At 49.3% G+C, this 21,892-nt stretch overlaps 2 protein-coding genes across 2 annotated transcripts in view; one reads left to right on the forward strand and one right to left on the reverse strand.

The window, feature by feature from the left end:
* The window catches only part of tmem255a (transmembrane protein 255A), a 62,822-nt gene that overhangs the window by 37,029 nt on the left and 3,901 nt on the right, over nucleotides 1-21,892 (forward strand). The window lies entirely within an intron of this gene.
* LOC132890134 (uncharacterized) lies at nucleotides 19,369-21,185 on the reverse strand. Its single transcript, XM_060926922.1, has 2 exons — nucleotides 21,146-21,185; nucleotides 19,369-20,712 (listed from the first exon to the last, which is right to left on the reverse strand). The coding sequence occupies exons 1-2, from the start codon at nucleotides 21,174-21,176 to the stop codon at nucleotides 19,667-19,669; spliced, it is 1,077 nt and encodes a 358-aa protein (XP_060782905.1). The 5' UTR covers nucleotides 21,177-21,185; the 3' UTR covers nucleotides 19,369-19,666.

Here is a 21,892-nt window from a genome sequence, read left to right on the forward strand (position 1 = left end):
TTCAAATAATGCGCGCAGTAGGCTATTGATGTTTTATTATGAGCCATGTACAGTATGTCGCCTAATGTTTTTTTGTTTCTGAGTTACATGTTCGTTTGAAGGACTTAATGTACAAAATAACATAGTTGCACCCTGTAGTGTTGAAATTGGTAAACACAGTGCATTCAGTGAGGTTTGCACCGCCCTCCTTTTATTTCTGACTCTTCCTGTCACCGTTGCAACCTCTGAGCGCTCATTCGTATGCCCTTCAAATAATGTGCGCAGTATAGGCTATTGATGTTTTATTATGAGCCATGTACAGTATCCTAATGTTTTTTGTTTCTGAGTTACATGTTCGTTTGAAGGACTTGATGTACTAAATAATATAGTTGCACCCGGTAGTGTTGAAATTGGTAAACACCGCAGTTGCGGACATTTTGTAGCCTAAAATGATGTTATGATAAGCTTTAATAAAGGGCCCGGTCATTTGCCCCGCCCCCGGCCCGGCTCTGACTTGTTCCGCCACTGTCACTGATGTCACTGTTTGCGCTGCTTAACGACATCACGTGACGTCCACCCACTTTCGCTAACTCCACCCAATGTGTCCACCCACTTCCAGCCAGCACGGTTCAGCGCGGTTGTAGTCGAAATGCAACTCCAACAGCCCCGCTCAGCTCGACTCAGCCCAACTCAGCACGGCACGGCTCAGCCGCGTTTGTAGTGGAAAAGCGGCATATGATGTGGTGCTGACGTGGATGACTCTGAGACGGCTTCCCCAGACAATGCTACACTGGGATCCCGCCTGCTATTACATGCTCCATTAAACACTTAAACTTTGGCCAATCTGTTCCCAGAATCAGTGGGTGGGTGAGGCACAGGCTAACCGCTGCTTCTACGCTATGCTTTGTACCCTGAAATTAGATGAGAATGGACACTAGCAGATACTCAAAACATTCCCTGTACACCCAATACCTTCACCAATCATGCTCTCCACAACGCCTTACCTTGAATCAGGCTTTGGTGGATGGAGGTCTGATTGCAGCCTGAATCCACCAATGTGTGATATGTATCCCCTTGAATACTCACTGGTATGCGACACACTCCAGCTCGATCAAGGGAGGTTTCTGGCATGTCAGGGATCTGGACCACAACCCCTACTTTCATCGCATGGCACTGGTCCTGGAAATACCCAGGCTCCCCACAGTGCCAGCATACTGGCCCAGGCTTCAGCTCTGCACCGGTGGCTTGGGGATCACTTGTCTGAGGGGGAAAAGACACAGACACAAAAGGAGTGAGAGAGGAGCACCAAGGGCTTGACCAGCAGGCTGCGGGGCAGGGGGTTGTCCTTCTCTTCTGTGGTGCAGGGACAGGGCAGGAAGAGGGGGCAGGGGGAGAGAGAGAGAGAAGAGGCAGGATGTCCACCTGCTGCTGAAACCGCCATCAGATGGTCTTCCACTAACGCAAATCACTCGATCTAGCAATGCTGGGCAGTGGCACTAGACCCACTCTACTGTCTCTCCCGGCAACCGAGCAATGAACTGTTCCAGCACTACCGCATTGATGATCCACTTGGTGTTGCAATCTTCTGCCCTCAGCCACCATTGGCAGACATCCCAGAGCTGTTGGCAAAAAGCGAATGGCTGGCTGACCTCCTCCAGAGTCAGTCCTTGGAAGCACTGATGTTATTGTGGAGGTGCGGCCAACGCGTTGCAGGATGGCTCACTTCAGGTTAGCGTAGTCCAACTGCTTGTCGGTGGGGAGTTGTTGGGTGGTGAGCTGGGCCTCTCCGGTCAGAAGTAGCAGTAGGTTAGTTGCTCAACTGCCCCCCCAACGCCTCCGCGGCTTGCTCAAATAGGGCGAAGAAGGTCTCCGGGTTGTCATGATGCCCCAGCTTCACTAGGGTGATGTAGGGGAGGTCCTCAGGCACAGTGGCCAAAGGCCCCGCAGACACGAGTAGGTTCCAGAATGCCTGTCTTTCTTCCTGCTGAGCCTGCAGTAAGACTTTGAAGTACTGTTCCCGTCCCTTGTGCAGGGTGAGCAGAGCTTGGTGCTGGTTTTGTTGGGTGCTGGCGAGGGCATGTAAGAGATCCTTGAAGGCTGAGGACTCCATGCAGGCAGTTCCCTTCAGTGTCCCGGGTTTCAGCAGCAGTGTAAATGTCCCTGAGAGTGAGTGGAACACTGAAGCGCAGACAGGCAGGTAATGGTGGTAACTTTGCTCATTTTATTTCAGTATAGCTTTTCAGCTCTATCTATTGTGTCACTTCAGACACACACACACGAATGCTCTGGTCGGGAGACGAGCGCCACCTCTCCACTCTCTCCCTCCTTATCAGCCCTTAGCCATCACTGCAAAATACACACACACACAGCATCGATTAACCGCAGGTGTGATCAATTTGCCACTCACCTTCCCCGGCCTTGCCCTTCATTCACAAATTGACGCTTGACCATGCCCCCACTGCCACACATATATAAACAATATCCAGAAACACTGCCACCTTCTCTGTGCCCCAGTTCATTTATAATGGACTGAGGCAAAGTGGAAAATTTCAAATTCTTTTTGGAAATCATGGACACTGCATCCTCTGGGATAAAGAAGAGTGGGACCATCCAGCTAGAGCTGTAGCTGTTGATTATTTTAGTAATCAAGTATTCTACTGATTATTCTATTAATTAATCGAGTAATCGGATAAGAAACACTTTTGATTTAAAGAGTAATAGCAAATGTACAGGAGAAAAAAAAATTAACATTTTAATTCCTTATCACACATTACATCACGTTTTAAAGAAAATGTTTTCTGAAATGTAAAAACAAATAAAAATAACTAACTTTCAAGTTCCCCTCCTAGAACTGCCACCTTATTGTGGTGGAGGGGTTTGTGTGCTTGAATGATCCTAGGAGCTATGTTGTCGGGGGCATTATGCCCCTGTTAGGGTTTCCCAAGGCAGACAGGTCCTAGGTGACAGGCCAGACCAAGAGCAGTTCACCAAAAAACCCCTATGGAGAAAAAATCCAGGACCGTGACGTCGCCCGGTAGGACGCAGCCGGGGCCCCACCCTGGAGCCAGGCCCGGGGTTGGGGCTCGTATGCGAGCGCTTGGTGGTCGGGCCTTTGCCCATGGGGCCCGGCCGGGCTCAGCCCGAAGAGGCGACGTGGGCCCGACCTCCTGTGGGTTCACCACCCACAGAGGTAGCAGTAGGGGTTTGGTGCAGTGTGGATTGGGTGGCAGTCGAAGGCAGGGGCCTCGACGACCTGACCCCCGGACACAGCGGCTGGCTGTTGGGACATGGAATGTCACTTCGCTGGGGGGGAAGGAGCCTGAGCTTGTGCGGGAGGTTGAGAGGTACCGGCTAGAGATAGTCGGGCTCACCTCCACGCACAGCTTGGGCTCTGGAACCCAGCTCCTCGAGAGGGGCTGGACTTTCCACTTCTCTGGAGTCGCCCATGGTGAGCGGCGACGGGCTGGTGTGGGCTTCCTTATAGCTCCCCAGCTCAGCCGCCATGTGTTGGAGTTTACCCCAGTGAACGAGAGGGTCGCCTCTCTGCGCCTTCGGATTGGGGAGAGGGCTCTTGCTGTTGTTTGTGCCTACGGGCCAAATAGCAGTATAGAGTATCCGGCCTTCTTGGAGTCCCTGGGAGAGGTACTGAGGGGTGCTCAGACTGGGGACTCCATTGTGCTACTGGGGGACTTCAATGCTCACGTGGGCGATGACAGTGACACCTGGAGGGGCGTGGTTGGGAGGAACGGCCTCCCCGATCTGAACCCGAGTGGTGTTTTGTTATTGGACTTCTGTGCTAGTCACAGTTTGTCCATAACGAACACCATGTTCGAGCATAGGGGTGTCCATAAGTGCACGTGGCACCAGGACACCTTAGGTCGGAGGTCGATGATCGACTTTGTAGTCGTGTCATCTGATCTCCGACCCTATGTCTTGGACACTCGGGTGAAGAGAGGGGCTGAGTTGTCAACTGATCACCACCTGGTGGTGAGTTGGATCCGCTGGCGGAGGAGGAAGCTGGACAGACCTGGCAGGCCCAAACGTATGGTGAGGGTCTGCTGGGAACGTCTGGCCGAGCACTCTGTTGGGGAGGTCTTTAACTCCCACCTCCGGGAGAGCTTTTCCCAGCTTCCGAGGGAGGCGGGGGACATTGAGTCTGAGTGGACCATGTTCTCTACCTCCATTGTGGACGCAGCTGTTCGGAGCTGTGGCCGCAAGGTCTCCGGTGCCTGTCGTGGCGGCAATCCCCGAACCCGGTGGTGGACACCGGAAGTAAGGGATGCCGTCAAGCTGAAGAAGGAGTCCTATCGGGCCATGTTGACCTCCGGGACTCCTGAGGCAGCCGACGGGTATCGGCAGGCCAGGCGTGCTGCAGCTCGGGCAGTTGCGGAGGCAAAAACTCGGAACTGGGAGGAGTTCGGGGAGGCCATGGAGAAGGACTATCGGTCGGCCTCGAAGAAATTCTGGCAAACCGTCCGGCGCCTCAGGAGGGGGAAGCAGTACTCTGCCAACACTGTTTACAGTGCGGGTGGGGAGCTGTTGACCTCGACTGGGGACATTGTCGGGCGGTGGAAGGAATACTTTGAGGATCTCCTCAATCCCACCGTCATGTCTTCCACTGAGGAGACTGAGGCTGATGACTCAGAGGTGGACTCGTCCATTACCCAAGCCGAAGTCACTGAGGTGGTTTGCAAGCTCCTCGGTGGCAAGGCACCGGGGGTGGATGAGATCCGCCCTGAGTATCTCAAGTCTCTGGATGTTGTGGGGCTGTCTTGGTTGACACGCCTCTGCAACATCGCGTGGCGGTCGGGGACAGTGCCTCTGGAGTGGCAGACTGGGGTGGTGGTCCCTCTTTTTAAGAAAGGGGACCGGAGAGTGTGCTCCAATTATAGGGGAATCACACTTCTCAGCCTCCCAGGGAAAGTTTACTCCAGGGTACTGGAGAGGAGAATTCGACCGATAGTCGAACCTCGGATCCAGGAGGAACAATGCGGTTTTCGTCCTGGTCGCGGAACACTGGACCAGCTCTATACCCTTCATAGGGTGCTCGAGGGTTCATGGGAGTTTGCCCAACCAGTCCACATGTGCTTTGTGGATCTGGAGAAGGCATTCGACCGTGTCCCCCGTGGTATTCTGTGGGGGGTGCTTCGGGAGTATGGGGTTCGGGGCTCTTTGCTAAGGGCTGTCCGGTCCCTGTACGAACGGAGCAGGAGTCTGGTTCGCATTGCCGGCAGTAAGTCAGACCTGTTCCCAGTGCATGTTGGACTCCGTCAGGGCTGCCCTTTGTCACCGGTTCTGTTCATAATTTTTATGGACAGAATTTCTAGGCGCAGCCAGGGGCCGGAAGGAATCCTGTTTGGGAACCACAGGATTTCATCTCTGCTTTTTGCGGATGATGTTGTCCTGTTGGCTTCTTCAAACCAGGACCTTCAGCATGCACTGGGGCGGTTTGCAGTCGAGTGTGAAGCGGCTGGGATGAGAATCAGCACCTCCAAGTCCGAGGCCATGGTTCTCGACCGGAAAAGGGTGGCTTGCCCTCTCCAGGTTGGTGGAGAAGTCCTGCCTCAAGTGGAGGAGTTTAAGTATCTCGGGATCTTGTTCACGAGTGAGGGAAGGATGGAGCGTGAGATCGACAGGCGGATCGGTGCAGCCTCCGCAGTGATGCGGTCGCTTTACCGGTCCGTCGTGGTGAAGAAGGAGCTGAGCCAAAAGGCGAAGCTCTCAATTTACCGGTCGATCTACGTTCCGACTCTCACCTATGGTCATGAGCTTTGGGTAATGACAGAAAGAACAAGATCGCGGATACAAGCGGCTGAAATGAGTTTCCTTCGCAGGGTGGCTGGGCGCTCCCTTAGAGATAGGGTGAGAAGCACAGTCACTCGGGAGGAGCTCGGAGTAGAGCCGCTGCTCCTCCACATCGAGAGGAACCAGCTGAGGTGGCTCGGGCATCTTTTTCGGATGCCTCCTGGACGCCTCCCTGGGGAGGTGTTCCAGGCATGTCCCCCCGGGAGGAGGCCCCGGGGAAGACCCAGGACACGCTGGAGGGACTATGTCTCTCGGCTGGCCTGGGAACGCCTCGGTGTTCTTCCCGAGGAGCTGGCCGAGGTGTCTGGGGAAAGGGAAGTTTGGGCTTCCATGCTTAGACTGCTGCCTCCGCGACCCGGTCCTGGATAAGCGGAAGAAGACGAGACGAGACGAGAGACGAACTTTCAAGTTACCTTAAACCAGGGGTTCTCAAACATTTGCGATCTGGGGCCCCCTGACTGTAGCAAGTGTACTTTGAGGCCCCCCCCCCCCGAAAAAAGATAGATAAGCTATTATTATTATTATTACTGTTATTATTATCGTTAGGATTTTTTTATTGTTGTGTATTATTCTATTATTACAATATTAGACAACACAGTTCGAGACTTAAAATGTTCAATTTTGCCCTATATCCTTTTAAAAATTTCTGGATCCAGACGTGGTTCCGGATTACCTCCAAAATTTAAGTTCTTCATTGGCCCAAGACAAGTATCTAGTAAAATTTTCATGAAAATCTGTCTGTACATTTTTTTTTCTACAAAGTTGCTAACAAACATGAACAAACAAACAAACCCTACTGGAGTACCGGAGGTAGTGTTAACGAATGTCTCAGTGTGACACATGAGCCTGCTTTGTTTAGCAGAGTTCTCGAATTCTCAGCTTAATTTTAGTTAAACACAGCCTCAGGTCATCCTCAATCAGTGTGCGATTGCAGTACTTAGTTTTGAGCACGGTCAGTTTTGAAAAGCCTGCCTCACACAAGTATGTTGACGTGAAAGGTAGGAGAATTTTTAAGGCAACGTCAAAGAGCTGGGGGTACTCCTGCATCAGTGTTACCCAGAAGGATGTAAGAGAACAGGTGCTAAAAAGGTGCTTCAGCCTGCTGTCATTCTTCAGCTCAATAAGCTGCTCTTGCATTTGCAGTGACAAATTGTTTGCGATGCAAACAAATGGGTCCCGAACCCATGAAAATGACTTGAAATAAGAAACTAACTGTTGCTTAAGCCCAGACAGGTGATCTGCAGCTGATTGAAAAATAGAGGAGAAATCACTGCCGTGTACCTCAGTGATGAAGTCTGCAAGGCTGGGGAACGTCACAGTTTCTGACAATTATGCAGTCATGCCAGAGGACAAGTTTTTGGATGAAAGCATCCACTCTGTCAGCAAGGACCAACACATTGGAATCTCGGCCTTGCAAAGACAGATTCAAATGATTCAATCTGTCAAATATGTTGACCAAATACGACAAGGAAGCTAGCCACAGGGAATCATGGAGGTGCTTGGCCAGTTCCAAATTGCTTTCCAAACAACTTCACCTCTTCTCGCAGCTCATACAAGTGCTATAACACTCTCCCTCTGGAAAGCCAGCGGACCTCTGTGTGCAAGAGCAGCTGTTCATGCCCAGAACCCATTTCCTGACAGAGGACCCCCGAATAACCATGAGTTCAATGGACCCGACTTAATGTAATTTATCATCTGAACTGCCTTTTGAAGCACAGACTGGAACAGTGTCTGCTTTTTTTTTAGCTGCAAGTGCCAACAAGTCCATCTTGCTAACGGAGTTACCTGTTGAAGGCGTGTCGCTAGGCCACTCTCACGTCCTGTCATTGATCGCACCCCTTCGGTACAAATACCAACATACTTTTCCCAGACCAAGTCTGCATTTTTGACAGACAAGTCAATAAGATGAAAGATTGCTTCCCCAGTTGTACAGGATTGAAGAGGAAGACAAAACAGAACATCCTCTTCAATCCCCTGGTCTTTCACAAACCTTACATACAGTGGTGCTTGAAAGTTTGTGAACCCTTTAGAATTTTCTATATTTCTACATAAATATGACCTAAAACATCATCAGATTTTCACACAAGTCCTAAAAGTAGATAAAGAGAACCCAGTTAAACAAATGAGACAAAAATATTATACTTGATCATTTATTTATTGAGGAAAATGATCCAATATTACATATCTGTGAGTGGCAAAAGTATGTGAACCTTTGCTTTCAGTATCTGGTGTGACCCCCTTGTGCAGCAATAACTGCAACTAAACGTTTCCGGTAACTGTTGATCAGTCCTGCACACTGGCTTGGAGGAATTTTAGCCCGTTCCTCCATACAGAACAGCTTCAACTCTGGGATGTTGGTGGGTTTCCTCACATGAACTGCTCGCTTCAGGTACTTCCACAACATTTCAATTGGATTAAGGTCAGGACTTTGACTTGGCCATTCCAAAACTAACTTTATTCTTCTTTAACCACTCTTTGGTAGAGCGGCTTGTGTGCTTAGGGTCGTTGTCTTGCTGCATGACCCACCTTCTCTTGAGGTTCAGTTCATGGACATTTTTCCTTTAGAATTTGCTGGTATAATTCAGAATTCATTATCCCATCAATGATAGCAAGCCGTCCTGGCCCAGATGCAGCAAAACAGGCCCAAACCATGATAATACCACCACCATGTTTCGCAGATGGGATAAGGTTCTTATGCTGGAATGCAGTGTTTTCCTTTCTCCAAACATAACGCTGCTCATTTAAGCCAAAAAGTTCTATTTTGGTCTTATCCGTCCACAAAACATTTTTCCAGTAGCCTTCTGGCTTGCCCACGTGATCTTTAGCAAACTGCAGACAGTAGCAGCAGTGTTCTTTTTGGAAAGCAGTGTTCTTTTTGGAAAGCAGTGGCTTTCTCCTTGCAACCCTGCCATGCACACCATTGTTGTTCAGTGTTCTCCTGATGGTGGACTCATGAACATTAACATTAGCCAATGTGAGAGAGGCCTTCAGTTGCTTAGACGTTACCCTGGGGTCCTTTGGGACCTCGCCGACTATTACACGCCTTGCTCTTGGAGTGATGTTTGTTGGTCGACCACTCCGGGGGAGGGTAACAATGGTCTTGAATTTCCTCTATTTTTACACAATCTGTCTGACTGTGCATTGGTGGAGTCCAAACTCTTTAGAGATGGTTTTGTAACCTTTTCCAGCCTGATGAGCATCAACAACACTTTTTCTGAGGTCCTCAGAAACCTCCTTTGTTCATGCCATGATACACTTCCACAAACCTGTTGTGAAGATCAGACTTTGATTGATAGATCCCTGTTCTTTAAATAAAACAGGGTGTCCACCTCACACCTGATTGTCATCCCATTGATTGAAAACACCTGACTCTAATTTCACCTTCAAATTAACTGCTAATCCTAGAGGTTCACATACTTTTGCCACTCACAGACATGTAATATTGGATCATTTTCCTCAATAAATAAATGACCAAGTATAATATTTTCTCTCATTTGTTTAACTGGGTTCTCTTTATCTACTTTTAGGACTTGTGTGAAAATCTGATGATGTTTTGGATCATATTTATGCAGAAATATAGAAAATTTTAAGGGTTCACAAACTTTCAAGCACCACTGTAGGTAAGCACCTGAGCCTGCCCAGCAATATCAGTCGACTCATCTAACTGCAATGCATAGTAAGGACTCTAACTAGTTGTAGCAATTGCCCTTTAACATCACTGGCCAAATCAGAAATCCTGCGAGCTACAGTGTCATTGGATAGTGAAATGTCACTAAGTTTAGTGGCAGCGCTTTCCCCCAGCATTATTCTGCAAATACAGTGCCTTGAAAAAGTATTCATACCCCTTGAACTTTTTCACATTTTTCCACCTTACAACCATGAACTTAAAAGTTTTTTATTGAGATTTTATGTGATAAACCAACACAGAGTAGCACATAATTGTGAAGTGAAATGAAAATGATAAAAATCTCATCTCATCTCATTATCTCTAGCCGCTTTATCCTTCTACAGGGTCGCAGGCAAGCTGGAGCCTATCCCAGCTGACTACGGGTGAAAGGCGGGGTACACCCTGGACAAGTCGCCAGGTCATCACAGGGCTGACACATAGACACAGACAACCATTCACACTCACATTCACACCTACGGTCAATTTAGAGTCACCAGTTAACCTAACCTGCATGTCTTTGGACTGTGGGGGAAACCGGAGCACCCGGAGGAAACCCACGCGGACACGGGGAGAACATGCAAACTCCACACAGAAAGGCCCTCGCCGGCCCCGGGGCTCGAACCCAGGACCTTCTTGCTGTGAGGCGACAGCGCTAACCACTACACCACCGTGCCAAAATGATAAAAATGGTCTTCAAAATTTTAAACAAATAAAAATCTGAAAAATGTGGTGTGCATTAGTATTCAGCCCCCTGTCCTCTGATGCCTCTAAATACAATCCAGTGCAATCAATTGCCTTCAGAAGTCATCTAATTAGTTAGAGTCCGACTGTGTGTAATTTACTCTCAGCATAAATACACTTGTTCTGTGAAGGCCTCAGTGGCTTGTTAGAGAACACTGAAGAACAAACAGCATCATGAAGACCAAAGAACTCACCAGACAGGTCAGGGATAAAGTTCTGGAGAAGTTTAAAGCAGGGTTAGGTTATAAAAAAAATATCCCAAGCTCTGAACATCTCAAGAAGCACTGTTCAATCCATCATTCAAAAATGGAAAAAGTATGGCACAACTGCAAACCTACCAAGACATGGCCGTCCACCTAAACTGACAGAGTGAGCAAGGAGAGCACTGGTCAGAGAAGCAGCCAAGAGGCCCATGATCACTCTGGAGGAGCTACAGAAATCCACAGCTCAGGTGGGAGAACCTGTGCACAGGACAACTATAAGTCGTACACTCCACAAATCTGGCCTTTTTGGAAGAGTGGCAAGAAGAAAGCCATTGTTGAAAGACAGGCATAAGAAGTCCCGTTTGCAGTTTGCCAGAAGCCAGGTAGGGGACACAGCAAACATGTGGAAGAAGGTGCTTTGGTCAGATGAGACCTGTGGCAGCGGGGGTGTGGCCAAGCATCAGTCTGTGACAGGAGGGCAGAGTCAGGGAAGGTAAGTGGCAAAGTCACTACACCTGATGTCAATTAACCTGTGTTTGTGTGTCTTCCCAGTGACCACACCCTATATAAAGAGAGAGAGAGCAGAGGAAGGCAGCTCTCTCTGGAACCAGTCAACTGGTGTGTGTTGTGTGACTGGAGAGATTTGTCTCTGAAAAGAACAAATAAAAGAGCATTATGGAACTTTATTCTGGCCTGCTGTCTTTCTGTGCTCCTCCCCCTCCTACGAACTGCCACAGTGCTGCCGAAACCCGGGACGGAGCACAGGAAAAGAACAGCCCCTTGGAGCCCTCCACCTTCGCGGACCTGGTCCACGCCCTCGCCACGGCCCAGCAGAGCCAGCACCAGGCGCTAATCACCCTCCGGAAGGAGCAAGAGCGCCGGTTCGAGGCCCTGGTGCTGGCGCAGCAGGAAGATCGTCAGGTGTTCCGGCACCTCCTCGCGTCGGCGGGGTCCACCAGCGCTCCCACCGCGGGCCCGTCCCCCCTCATCCTAACCAAGATGGGCCCGCAGGACGACCCCGAGGCATTCATCACGCTCTTCGAGCAAGTTGCGGAGACCTCGGAGTGGCCGATGGAGCAGCGCGCGGCGTGCCTTCTCCCCCTGCTAACAGGAGAGGCGCAGCTGGCCGCGCTACAGCTCCCCGCTGACCGCCGGCTGGCCTACGCGGACCTTCGCCGGGCCGTCCTCCAGCAGGTGGGGCGCACCCCCGAACAACAACGACAGCGCTTCCGCGCTCTGCGGCTGGAGGAAGTCGGCCGGCCGGCCGTTCGCGTTTGGCCAGCAGCTCCGGGACGCCTGCTGGCGGTGGTTGAGGGCCAACAACTGTGACGCCGAGGGAATCCTCGATCAGGTGGTGCTGGAGCAGTTCATCAGCCGCCTGCCAGAGGGAACCGCGGAGTGGGTCCAGTGCCACTGCCCGGCGTCGCTGGATCAGGCCATCGAGTTGGCGGAGGACCATTTGGCAGCTGTTCTGACGGCAGGACAGCGAACATCCTCTTCTCTCCTCTCCTCTCTCTCTCCCCCTCTCTCCTCCTGTGTCTCGTCCTCACCCCGTTCCCCCACCGCGGAGGCGGGGGATGGCCCCACCCCAGCCGGCCTGTCGCACCCGCAGTGTCCTGCCGTTTTTCCCTTCTGTGTCTGTCTCTTCCCCCCCTCAGGTGAGTGAGCCCCGGGGCGCCGGTGCAGAGAGGAAGCCCGGGCCGGTTTTCTGGCGCTGCGGGGAGCCGGGCCACCTCCAACAGCAGTGTTCGGCAATGGAAGTGGGCGTGGTGGTTCGGATCCCCGACGCGCCAGGAGCTGCCCTCGATCGGGCCAGAGCGTATCGCATACCGGTGAGTATCCAAGGGGATACATATCGGGCATTGGTGGATTCCGGTTGTTATCAGACCTCAATCCACCAAAGCCTGGTGCAAGACGAGGCATTGGGGGGAGCACAGGGGGTGAAGGTGTTGTGTGTGCACAGGGATGTTCACAGCTACCCGTTGGTGTCGGTCCACATTTTGTTCCGAGGGGAAAAATTTATAGTAAAGGCGGCGGTTAATCCTCGCCTCACTCACTCGATAATTTTGGGGACTGATTGGCCGGGATTCGGGGAGTTGATGAGTCATCTAGTGAAGAGTGGGTCCTGCCATAGGTCAGCAGGGGGAGGTCCCGGTGTCGCTTTGGCGGGGGCAGCTGTCGCAGAGCCGTCCACGTCATCTTCGCGTCAGAGTGAGGAGCCACAGGCTCCTCCTCCCTCTCTCGGGGAATCCCTTGCGGATTTCCCGTTAGAGCAGTCACGAGACAAGACTCTGCGGCATGCGTTTGACCAAGTGAGAGTAATCGATGGTCAAACGCTCCTGCCGAACGCCACCCCGTCCTTCCCCTATTTTTCTATTATGAAAGATAGATTATACCGAGTGACGCAGGACACTCAGACGAAAGAGCAAATCACCCAGCTTTTGATTCCAAAAAGCCGCCGGGAATTGGTATTCCAGGCGGCTCACTTTAATCCCATGGCTGGACACTTAGGGCAGGATAAAACACTAGCCCGAATAATGGCCCGATTCTATTGGCCGGGGATTCGCGGCGATGTCCGTAGGTGGTGTACGGCGTGCCGCGAATGCCAGTTAGTAAATCCAGCGGCCATTCCAAAAGCGCCTTTGCGCCCCCTACCATTAATCGAGACCCCGTTCAAAAGGATTGGGATGGATCTCGTCGGGCCATTAGATCTGTCAACACGAGGGTACCGCTTTATATTAGTTCTGGTGGACTATGCAACGCGATACCCGGAAGCGGTGCCTCTTCGCAATATCTCCGCACGCAGTATTGCGGAGGCACTCTTCCGCATCATCTCCCGAGTTGGAATCCCGAAAGAGATTCTGACTGACCAAGGCACCTCGTTTATGTCACGAACACTGAGCGAACTGTATAGGCTATTAGGTATTAAGCCGATCCGCACCAGCGTTTATCACCCACAAACGGACGGTTTAGTTGAACGGTTCAATCGCACCCTCAAGAATATAATTTAAAAATTCGTAAGTGAGGACGCACGTAACTGGGATAAATGGCTCGAACCCTTGTTATTTGCAGTGCGAGAGGTCCCCCAAGCCTCCACGGGGTTCTCCCTGTTTGAATTGTTATACGGGCGTAAGCCGCGCGGCATTTTAGATGTGCTGCGAGAAAACTGGGAGGAGGGACCTTCACCCAGTAAAAATGAAATTCAATACGTTATTGACCTGCGCGCAAAACTCCACACGCTCACACACCTAACCCAGGAGAATTTGCGGCAGGCCCAAGAACGGCAAACCCGCCTGTATGACAGGGGTACGCGCCTTAGGGAGTTCGCACCGGGAGATAAAGTACTCGTACTGTTGCCCACATCGAGCTCCAAATTGATCGCCAGGTGGCAAGGACCCTTTGAGGTCACACGGCGAGTCGGGGACGTTGACTATGAGGTGAGGCGAACGGACAGGGGTGGGGCACTACAGATTTACCACCTCAATCTACTCAAACTCTGGAACGAGGAGGTCCCCGTAGCGTTGGTGTCGGTGGTTCCGGAGAAGGCGGAGCTGGGGCCAGAGGTTCAAAAGGGCACATTGGCATCGCATACCTCTCCGGTCCCCTGTGAAGACCACCTCTCCCCGACCCAACTCGCGGAGGTCGCCCAGTTGCAGACCGAGTTTTCGGACGTGTTCTCGCCCCTGCCCAGCCGCACCGACCTCATAGAGCACCACATTGAGACGCCCCCGGGGGTGGTAGTGCGTAGCCGCCCTTACAGGCTGCCCGAACACAAGAAAAAAGTGGTTCGGGAAGAACTCGAGGCCATGCTCGAGATGGGCATCGTCGAGGAGTCCCACAGTGACTGGAGCAGCCCAGTGGTCTTGGTTCCCAAGGCCGACGGGTCGGTCCGGTTCTGTGTGGACTACCAAAAAGTCAACGCGGTGTCTAAATTCGACGCGTACCCAATGCCTCGTATTGATGAGTTGCTCGATTGGCTAGGCACGGCTCGCTTTTACTCGACACTGGATTTGACAAAGGGTTATTGGCAGATCCCCTTGACTCCATTATCTCGAGAAAAAACGGCCTTTTCCACACTGTTCGGCTTACACCAGTTTGTCACACTTCCTTTTGGGCTGTTTGGGGCGCCCGCTACGTTTCAGCGGCTGATGGACAGGGTCCTCCGCCCCCACGCCACCTATGCGGCCGCATACCACGACAATATCATTATTTATAGTAATGACTGGCAGCGGCACTTACAACACCTGAGGGCCGTCCTTAAGTCGCTGAGGCGAGCGGGTCTCACAGCCAACCCAAAGAAGTGTGCGATTGGGCGGGTGGAAGTACGGTATCTGGGCTTCCACTTGGGCAACAGGCAGGTGCGTCCCCAAATTAACAAGACAGCAGCAATTGCGGCCTGCCCGAGGCCCAAGACCAAAAAGGGGGTGAGACAGTTCCTGGGGCTGGCTGGCTACTATCGTAGGTTTATACCTAACTATTCGGACGTCACCAGCCCGCTGACTGATCTCACTAAAAAGGGGGCACCAGATCTGGTCCAGTGGACGGAGCAATGCCAGCGGGCTTTCTCTGAGGTAAAGGCTGCACTGTGCGGGGGGCCACTATTACACTCCCCTGACTTTTCTCTCCCTTTTATGTTACAGACGGATGCGTCGGACGGAGGGCTGGGGGCCGTGTTGTCCCAGGAGGTGGAGGGGGAGGATCGTCCCGTGCTGTACATCAGCAGAAAGCTGTCGGTACGCGAGGGGCGCTACAGCACGATAGAGAAGGAGTGCCTCGCGATCAAGTGGGCGGTCCTCGCCCTCCGCTACTACCTGCTGGGACGCCCTTTCACCCTCTGTTCGGACCACGCGCCCCTCCAGTGGCTCCACTGCATGAAGGATGCCAACGCGCGGATCACCCGTTGGTATCTGGCACTCCAACCCTTTAATTTCAAGGTGATCCACAGGCCGGGGGAGCAGATGGTTGTGGCGGACTTTCTCTCCCGTCAAGGGGGGGGGAGTCGGCTGCAGGCCGGACAGCCGCCCGGCCTGAGTCGGGCGGTGGGGGTATGTGGCAGCGGGGGCGTGGCCAAGCATCAGTCTGTGACAGGAGGGCAGAGTCAGGGAAGGTAAGTGGCAAAGTCACTACACCTGATGTCAATTAACCTGTGTTTGTGTGTCTTCCCAGTGACCGCGCCCTATATAAAGAGAGAGAGAGCAGAGGAAGGCAGCTCTCTCTGGAACCAGTCAACTGGTGTGTGTTGTGTGACTGGAGAGATTTGTCTCTGAAAAGAACAAATAAAAGAGCATTATGGAACTTTATTCTGGCCTGCCGTCTTTCTGTGCTCCTCCCCCTCCTACGAACTGCCACAAGACCAAAGTTGAACTTTTTGGCCTAAATGCAAAGCGCTATGTGTGGTGGAAAACTAACACTGCTCATCACCCTGCACACACCATCCCCACTGTGAAACATGGTGGTGGCAGCATCATGCTATGGGGATCCTTTTCTTCAGCAGGGACAGGGAAGCTGGTCAGAGTTGATGGGAAGATGGATGGAGCTAAATACATGGCAATCCTGGAAGAAAACCTGTTGGAGGCTGCAAAAGACTTGAGACTGGAAAGGAGATTCACCTTCCAGCAAGACAATGACCCTAAACATACAGCCAGAGCTAACAGCATCATCTGTTGCAATTTCAGCTTTCTATCTTCTTCCTGATCGAACTTCTGGTGGGTTATCACGCATCTCTTGATCTTTTGAATAGTGCGGCATCATCACAGTCCAAGCTTTCCCAGCTTTATACTCTTCTACGATGGATGCCAAAGGTAGCTTCAGAGGACCGTCTTTTCCATAGAGTCCAGCAGTTGTTAATGATTTCGAAAGTCCTAGCCATTTCCAGATGTACACAACACCGTTGTTCGATTCTTTCAACTTTTGATACAGCTACCTCGTACATCGTTAATGGTCACAACAGATGTGGATAGAGGGCAAACTGTAAGCACCAGCATTTAAATTTCCCAGGCAAGGATGTCTTATCAGTCACCTTTAGCCCATCCTCAGCGGTTTGTTGGCTCTCTACACCTTGGCTTCTATTGCTCAGTGTCCCTTTGTACCATCGTCCAAACTTTTCACAGGTTTCTCCCTTACCGTAGGGATTTTCTCTCCTCCGATACTATATTTCACTTCATTTTGCACACCTTTCACATAAGTTACACTTTTGGATTTTCACACTTTAAATTTCAATCTGGACCACACAATCACCTCATCCAACTGACTAAGAATGCTTCTTATTGTCTTTTCTTTTTTTTAAAAGAAGGGTAACATCATCCATGAATGCTCTTAGTGGCGTTGTAACAGAGGTGTCCTTACAGTTACAGGATCGCAGCAGCATCTCCATTACCAGCACAAATAATATAATGGAGATTATACACCCAGCCGCTATCCTCACTTCAAGCCTTTGCCAACCGGTAGTGAATGATATTGTTGTAAATCTCATTTTGAACATGTCATAGTACTGTATCAGCATCTTCCTTACAGATGTTGGTATCCAGAAGAACTCCATTGCCTGATCAATCACCCTATGCAAATCTGAGCCATAGGCATTAGCGAGGTCCAGTCATACCACTGATGGGTCTCCTTTCCCACTCTTGGCATCCTGAATTGCCTCCAAAATTGCGAATGCGTGCTCCACACACCCAGGAACCCCAGCCTTCTGAGTTGATTGATCAATGAACCTGTTGTCTGTCACAAATTTGATGATTCTTTTTTCCACTATTCCAAACAAAATCTTTCCATCGATATTCGGCAAAGATCTGAACTGTCCCAGGACTCGAGAGTCTTCTTCTTTCAGGAACAACTTTTTCTTTACTTAGTCTTGTTTGAGTGAGACTATTGTAAATAATACTTCATCAGTTTTATTGTCCGCTCCAGGGTAGAGGTCTGCGCGGGACAGAATTTTCAGTCCCGCTCCCACCCGCTCCTGCATTGTGCAGTCCCGCTCCCGCCCGCTTCCGCAAAGAATTATGATTTTCAGTCCCTCTCCCGCCCGCGCCTGCCATATTTTGTCCTGCTCCCGCCCGCAAATCCCGTATGCTGCAGACGTTTGCGTTATTTCTCACGAAAGTTCTTGTCATTGGCTTGGGGAATTAAACATGCTGAGCTTAGCTGAGCTCTCCACTGACCGATCCTTCACCTAGCGCATGTAGCGAGGGTGCGCGTTGCCAGGCGGCATGTGCAGCTGAGGCTTTACAGAGATACCCAACACGCCTACCAAAATCTACAGTGGATATTAAGAATATTGTACATTGCACATAGCTTATATGTCACTCCTCACATGTACATTCTAGGAAATACAAGTAGGCCTATAAGAAATTAATATAATTTAAAGACACAGCGTGATGGTGCACCGCCCCCTACTTTGAGTGGATTTGAGTATAAATATCTACAGTTCACGTTCAGGGGTACGTTTCCCAAACAACCAACCAAGTTAGCATTAAACCAATATGGTACGATGCAAGTTTGAACTAACTAACATCCAAAAAATTACTGTTTCCCAAAGCTGTAGTGCCAACTTGGTCTGAACCAAGTTGATTTGAACCAACACAGTTCAAACCACGATGTTTTCAGATGTGTTCGGATGGTCTCGTTTATTGTCAGAATTCAGAGAAACAACCCGAAGTTGGCTGACAGTGCGAACGGCATTTCACCATTAAATGACCGTTAAGCCAAATTTGGTGCGTCCATAATCTTCCCCTGATGCTTGCAACTTGGTGTAGATGTTCATTTAGACTAATATAAAATTGCAATACCCCTCATTTGGAAATCACGTGTAAACAAAAGGCATCTCCATAAATTAAAGCATCATATACTAGTTTTGGCTATAAGGCTATTTGCCCTGATTAAAAATAGCTAAGCAAACTGCTGTGAGATGGCACAGATAACGTTATGTAGATCTACATGTTGTGTATTTATAGGTGGCATTGTTAGGTTTATTGTAAGTTTATTGTTTAGACTCTGACATTCTGCTGACACATTCCAAGTTGAGTGCTGCATGCGCTCATGATTGACAGCTCTCGCTTTGCGCACTCGCACTCCCACTTCTGAGTCTGTGGCATTATGATTCCAACCGCGATTTCATTCTCCTCTCATATGAAGTGTTGCGCAACCACAACCAGCTCCTCAGATTATACACTATTTCTCGCTTTAAATTGAACAATCTGTGTGATACACCGTCAAACAACTGAGATATTTAAACATCGAGACATTCCGTCCGCCATGTTGAATGCAGTTGACACCTTCAGACAAAGTTGGTTAGGTTGGTTAGGTGAAACTAAGCACTGAGAGCGGAAAGGAATCGGAAACGTACGCGAGATTAGACCACATCCACAAATTTAGGCATCTTAAAATGTTTTTATTAATGCCAAATAAAATATCCAGCACAAATTATACATGATAGACATAAATTAATAATTTATAAATTTTATTTTAAAAACACGTTTTTAGTTAGCGGGACTGCAGCTTATCACCTCTCCCGCCCGCTCCCGCATTGTGCACTCCCGCCCGCGCCCGCAATGAGCTTTCAAAATGTGTCCTGCGCCGCACTGCTTTGCGTCAGGTCCCGCGGGACTCCCGCGGGAGTGCAGGGCTCTACTCCAGGGTTCCCACTCTTTTTCACTGACAAAATTTCAAAACTTTTCCATGACTTTTTCATGACCTGAAGTGAATTTTCCAGGACTTAACAGCACCCTCTATGTTTAGAATTTAGCATGTACTTTTAGGCCTAAATAGGAAATGTTAACCCTTTCAACTCACCTTATGGTATGGTTTTATATTTTTTAAACATTCAAAATACTGTCAATGCATTTACTGTAGTGGTTATTAAACAAAAGACCTCACTGTGCATGTGAATAACTGTATTTAAATCCATTTATGGCAAACAGATTAACAGACACATGCAACTGATGTACGCACATAAGCACTTTATTAACTTAAGTCCCAGTCGCTACCACCAGTGTTCATACTGTATATAACAACAATTCCCAGAGCAAACACCTAGACTGTAGCCCAAAGCTAAGGGTTGTACTCACGATACCTATGCATGTAACACATTACATTAAAACATAATGCAAAAAACACTGCAGTGAAACAGCCCTCCGTTCCGTTCGTACTCTGTGAAGGTGAGAAATAATATGAAACGTTAACCTACGTTGAGTACTTGTCCATTTGTTCACAACATATCCCCTCAGCAATCAAATAAATTCCGCAACAATTGTAACAATCAAAATAATCATCAGGACTACTCTTCCATTTTTTTCTTTTTGCACTCAATGTCCTTGTCCAAAGCTAATAAGCTTGCTCTCTTTTCTTTGGCAGAGTGCCGCAGGCTGTTTGACTGAACAACAAATCCTATACTGTGTGTTGCTTCAGCCTTCATAGCCAATTCATCAGCTGACTTCTCAAGCTGTTGAATGTCAGACTCAAGACGCATTTTTTTTTGCCTCAGTTCTTTGAGTTCATCTGCTAGGCTCCTCTTCTTGGAGGCTTTTGTTTTGCTTTCGTTTTCCTTCCTCTGGTCATCAAGGTATGCGAGATACCTTTGTCTGGCACTTGAAGCAGACATTTGAAGCTCTTTGGTGATGATAATTTTCTCAAGGCCACCTGCTGCCCTAATGCTATCGGCAATCACACGCTGTGCAATGACTGATTCTGCCTTCATATTCTCCACCATGACTTGCTTATTCACAGAAAACCCTCGCTCTACACTGGCTTGTCCGTGGGACATGACCAAGAGAATTTGGATCACATGCCAAAGACTTTTCCATGCAGACTTGGAAGCAATGTTCTCATAGAGTAGAGTGCCAACACGGTCAGACATAGGGTCAAAATCAGCAAAAGCTGATGATGCTGCAGCAACATCAAGGAACTCTCTAAAATCCTGCAGCACTTTGTCACAAATTGAAACATCCACTTGGTTAGCGGCAGCCAAAGTATGCAGGATGCTTTTCATCTTCTCAACACACTGGTTCTTCTTAGAAACCATCATCCTGGGATCTAGACACTGCATATTTCTCACCAGCAGGTGATTTACTGGTGCCTTATGCAGGAGTTTAGTCAGAAGTTCGATAAGAAAAGTCTTGGTCTCCATTCTAACGTCTAGAACCTGCCTCTCTGTGATCTTGTCAGAGCCTCCGAGTTGTCTGATTAATGTTTCTGCCTGGAATCCGATGTCAATTTTGGAAGCGTCCTTGTGGAGGGAAGGATTGTTGATGCTGATCTGGAGAATTTTCTGCATGGTAGTAGCCTCTTTCAGCGCTGTGTCCTTCATGAACCTCTCCATTAGCCCTTATGAAAGAGAGAACAAATACCAATTTAATATAGACAGGTTCTTTACATTGACACTCCAACATGACAAATTATCATACAGTCCATTGCAACTGCTAGGTTAAGTAAATATATACATTAATTTAGACATTAAAACATAAATGTGAACCAATGGCAGAATGGTGAGCTTTTGTGCGTGCGTGCATGCGTGTGTGTGTGAAGCATCACATCCTGGCATTGGATATTATATTATTCTAAAAAAATTAGTAATAGTTGTGATTTCACCCATTAAGTAGCCTACAGTAGTATTTTCTAAATTGTAACCTACCTACAAGGCAAAAATTAACGCATAGTGAAATGCTTACCGGTATGCTATTATCAGAATAACCTTAAGACATGACATTTTTTAATCAAAGGAAATTAATTTCAATGTGGTGTTAATGTTAAAACGTACCTTTGATTAGTTTGTACATGTCTCCAGTCATGAAGGGGAGCATGGGTGCATCTGTCTGATAGGCTGTCATAAATGGAGTGACCTGTTTGGCAATGCTGGAAAATATTGCCACATGCACGGGGAAGATGTTGTTTGAAGCCTGCTTTTTGACTTCTTCGTAGGACTTGCACTTTGGTTCAGTGATGACCCGTCCCTTAGCCGCCTCCACGTAGTGCAGCACATCCGGCAAAATGGACAGAGCCCTGTCGCATACATCCACATTTTCTATCCAGCGGTGCTGGCAGAATTTCAAGGCGAATGTGTTGCTGCCGGTTACTTTTGTAAAATCCTCTCGATGGGAGGGGCTGTCCTTGAAGAGCCAGTACATGCTGTTTAGAGTATGGTCTACTTCCCATCCTGTGGCCTTAGCACTGCCACAAAATGCATTGTGCATTATGTGTAGTCCGCATGAACCGATGTTCAGGAGAGATCGGTTGATGTCAGCAAGCGGCTCGTTTTGTAGCAAGTCAAAGATCTTCCAGTTAACGTTAGGACCATCCATAGATACCTGTACAAGGTTTTTCAGTCCAATGTCACCTAGCACTTCGCTCATTTTATCCACCACATCTCTAGCGGTAGCTTGCCCAAAGAATTCAGAGCTGAGGTATCTGGTCTGGACAGTTCCACAGTCCCATATTCTAACGTGTAAATCCAACTGTTTCCTTTGGAGCTCGCGGTTAAGTGATTCATCAAACAGCACACAGTACC

The sequence above is a fragment of the Neoarius graeffei genome, chromosome 8, assembly GCF_027579695.1.
Source record: "Neoarius graeffei isolate fNeoGra1 chromosome 8, fNeoGra1.pri, whole genome shotgun sequence".
NCBI classification, from domain to species: domain Eukaryota; kingdom Metazoa; phylum Chordata; class Actinopteri; order Siluriformes; family Ariidae; genus Neoarius; species Neoarius graeffei.

Bases quoted from the DNA above. Each gene is read 5' to 3' on its own strand.
- LOC132890134 (XM_060926922.1), bottom strand. From the start codon at position 21,176: ATGACTGGAGACATGTACAAACTAATCAAAG. The intron at 20,713-21,145 runs GTACGTTTTAAC...CTCTTTCATAAG, and splicing joins CATGTACAAACTAATCAAAG to GGCTAATGGAGAGGTTCATG.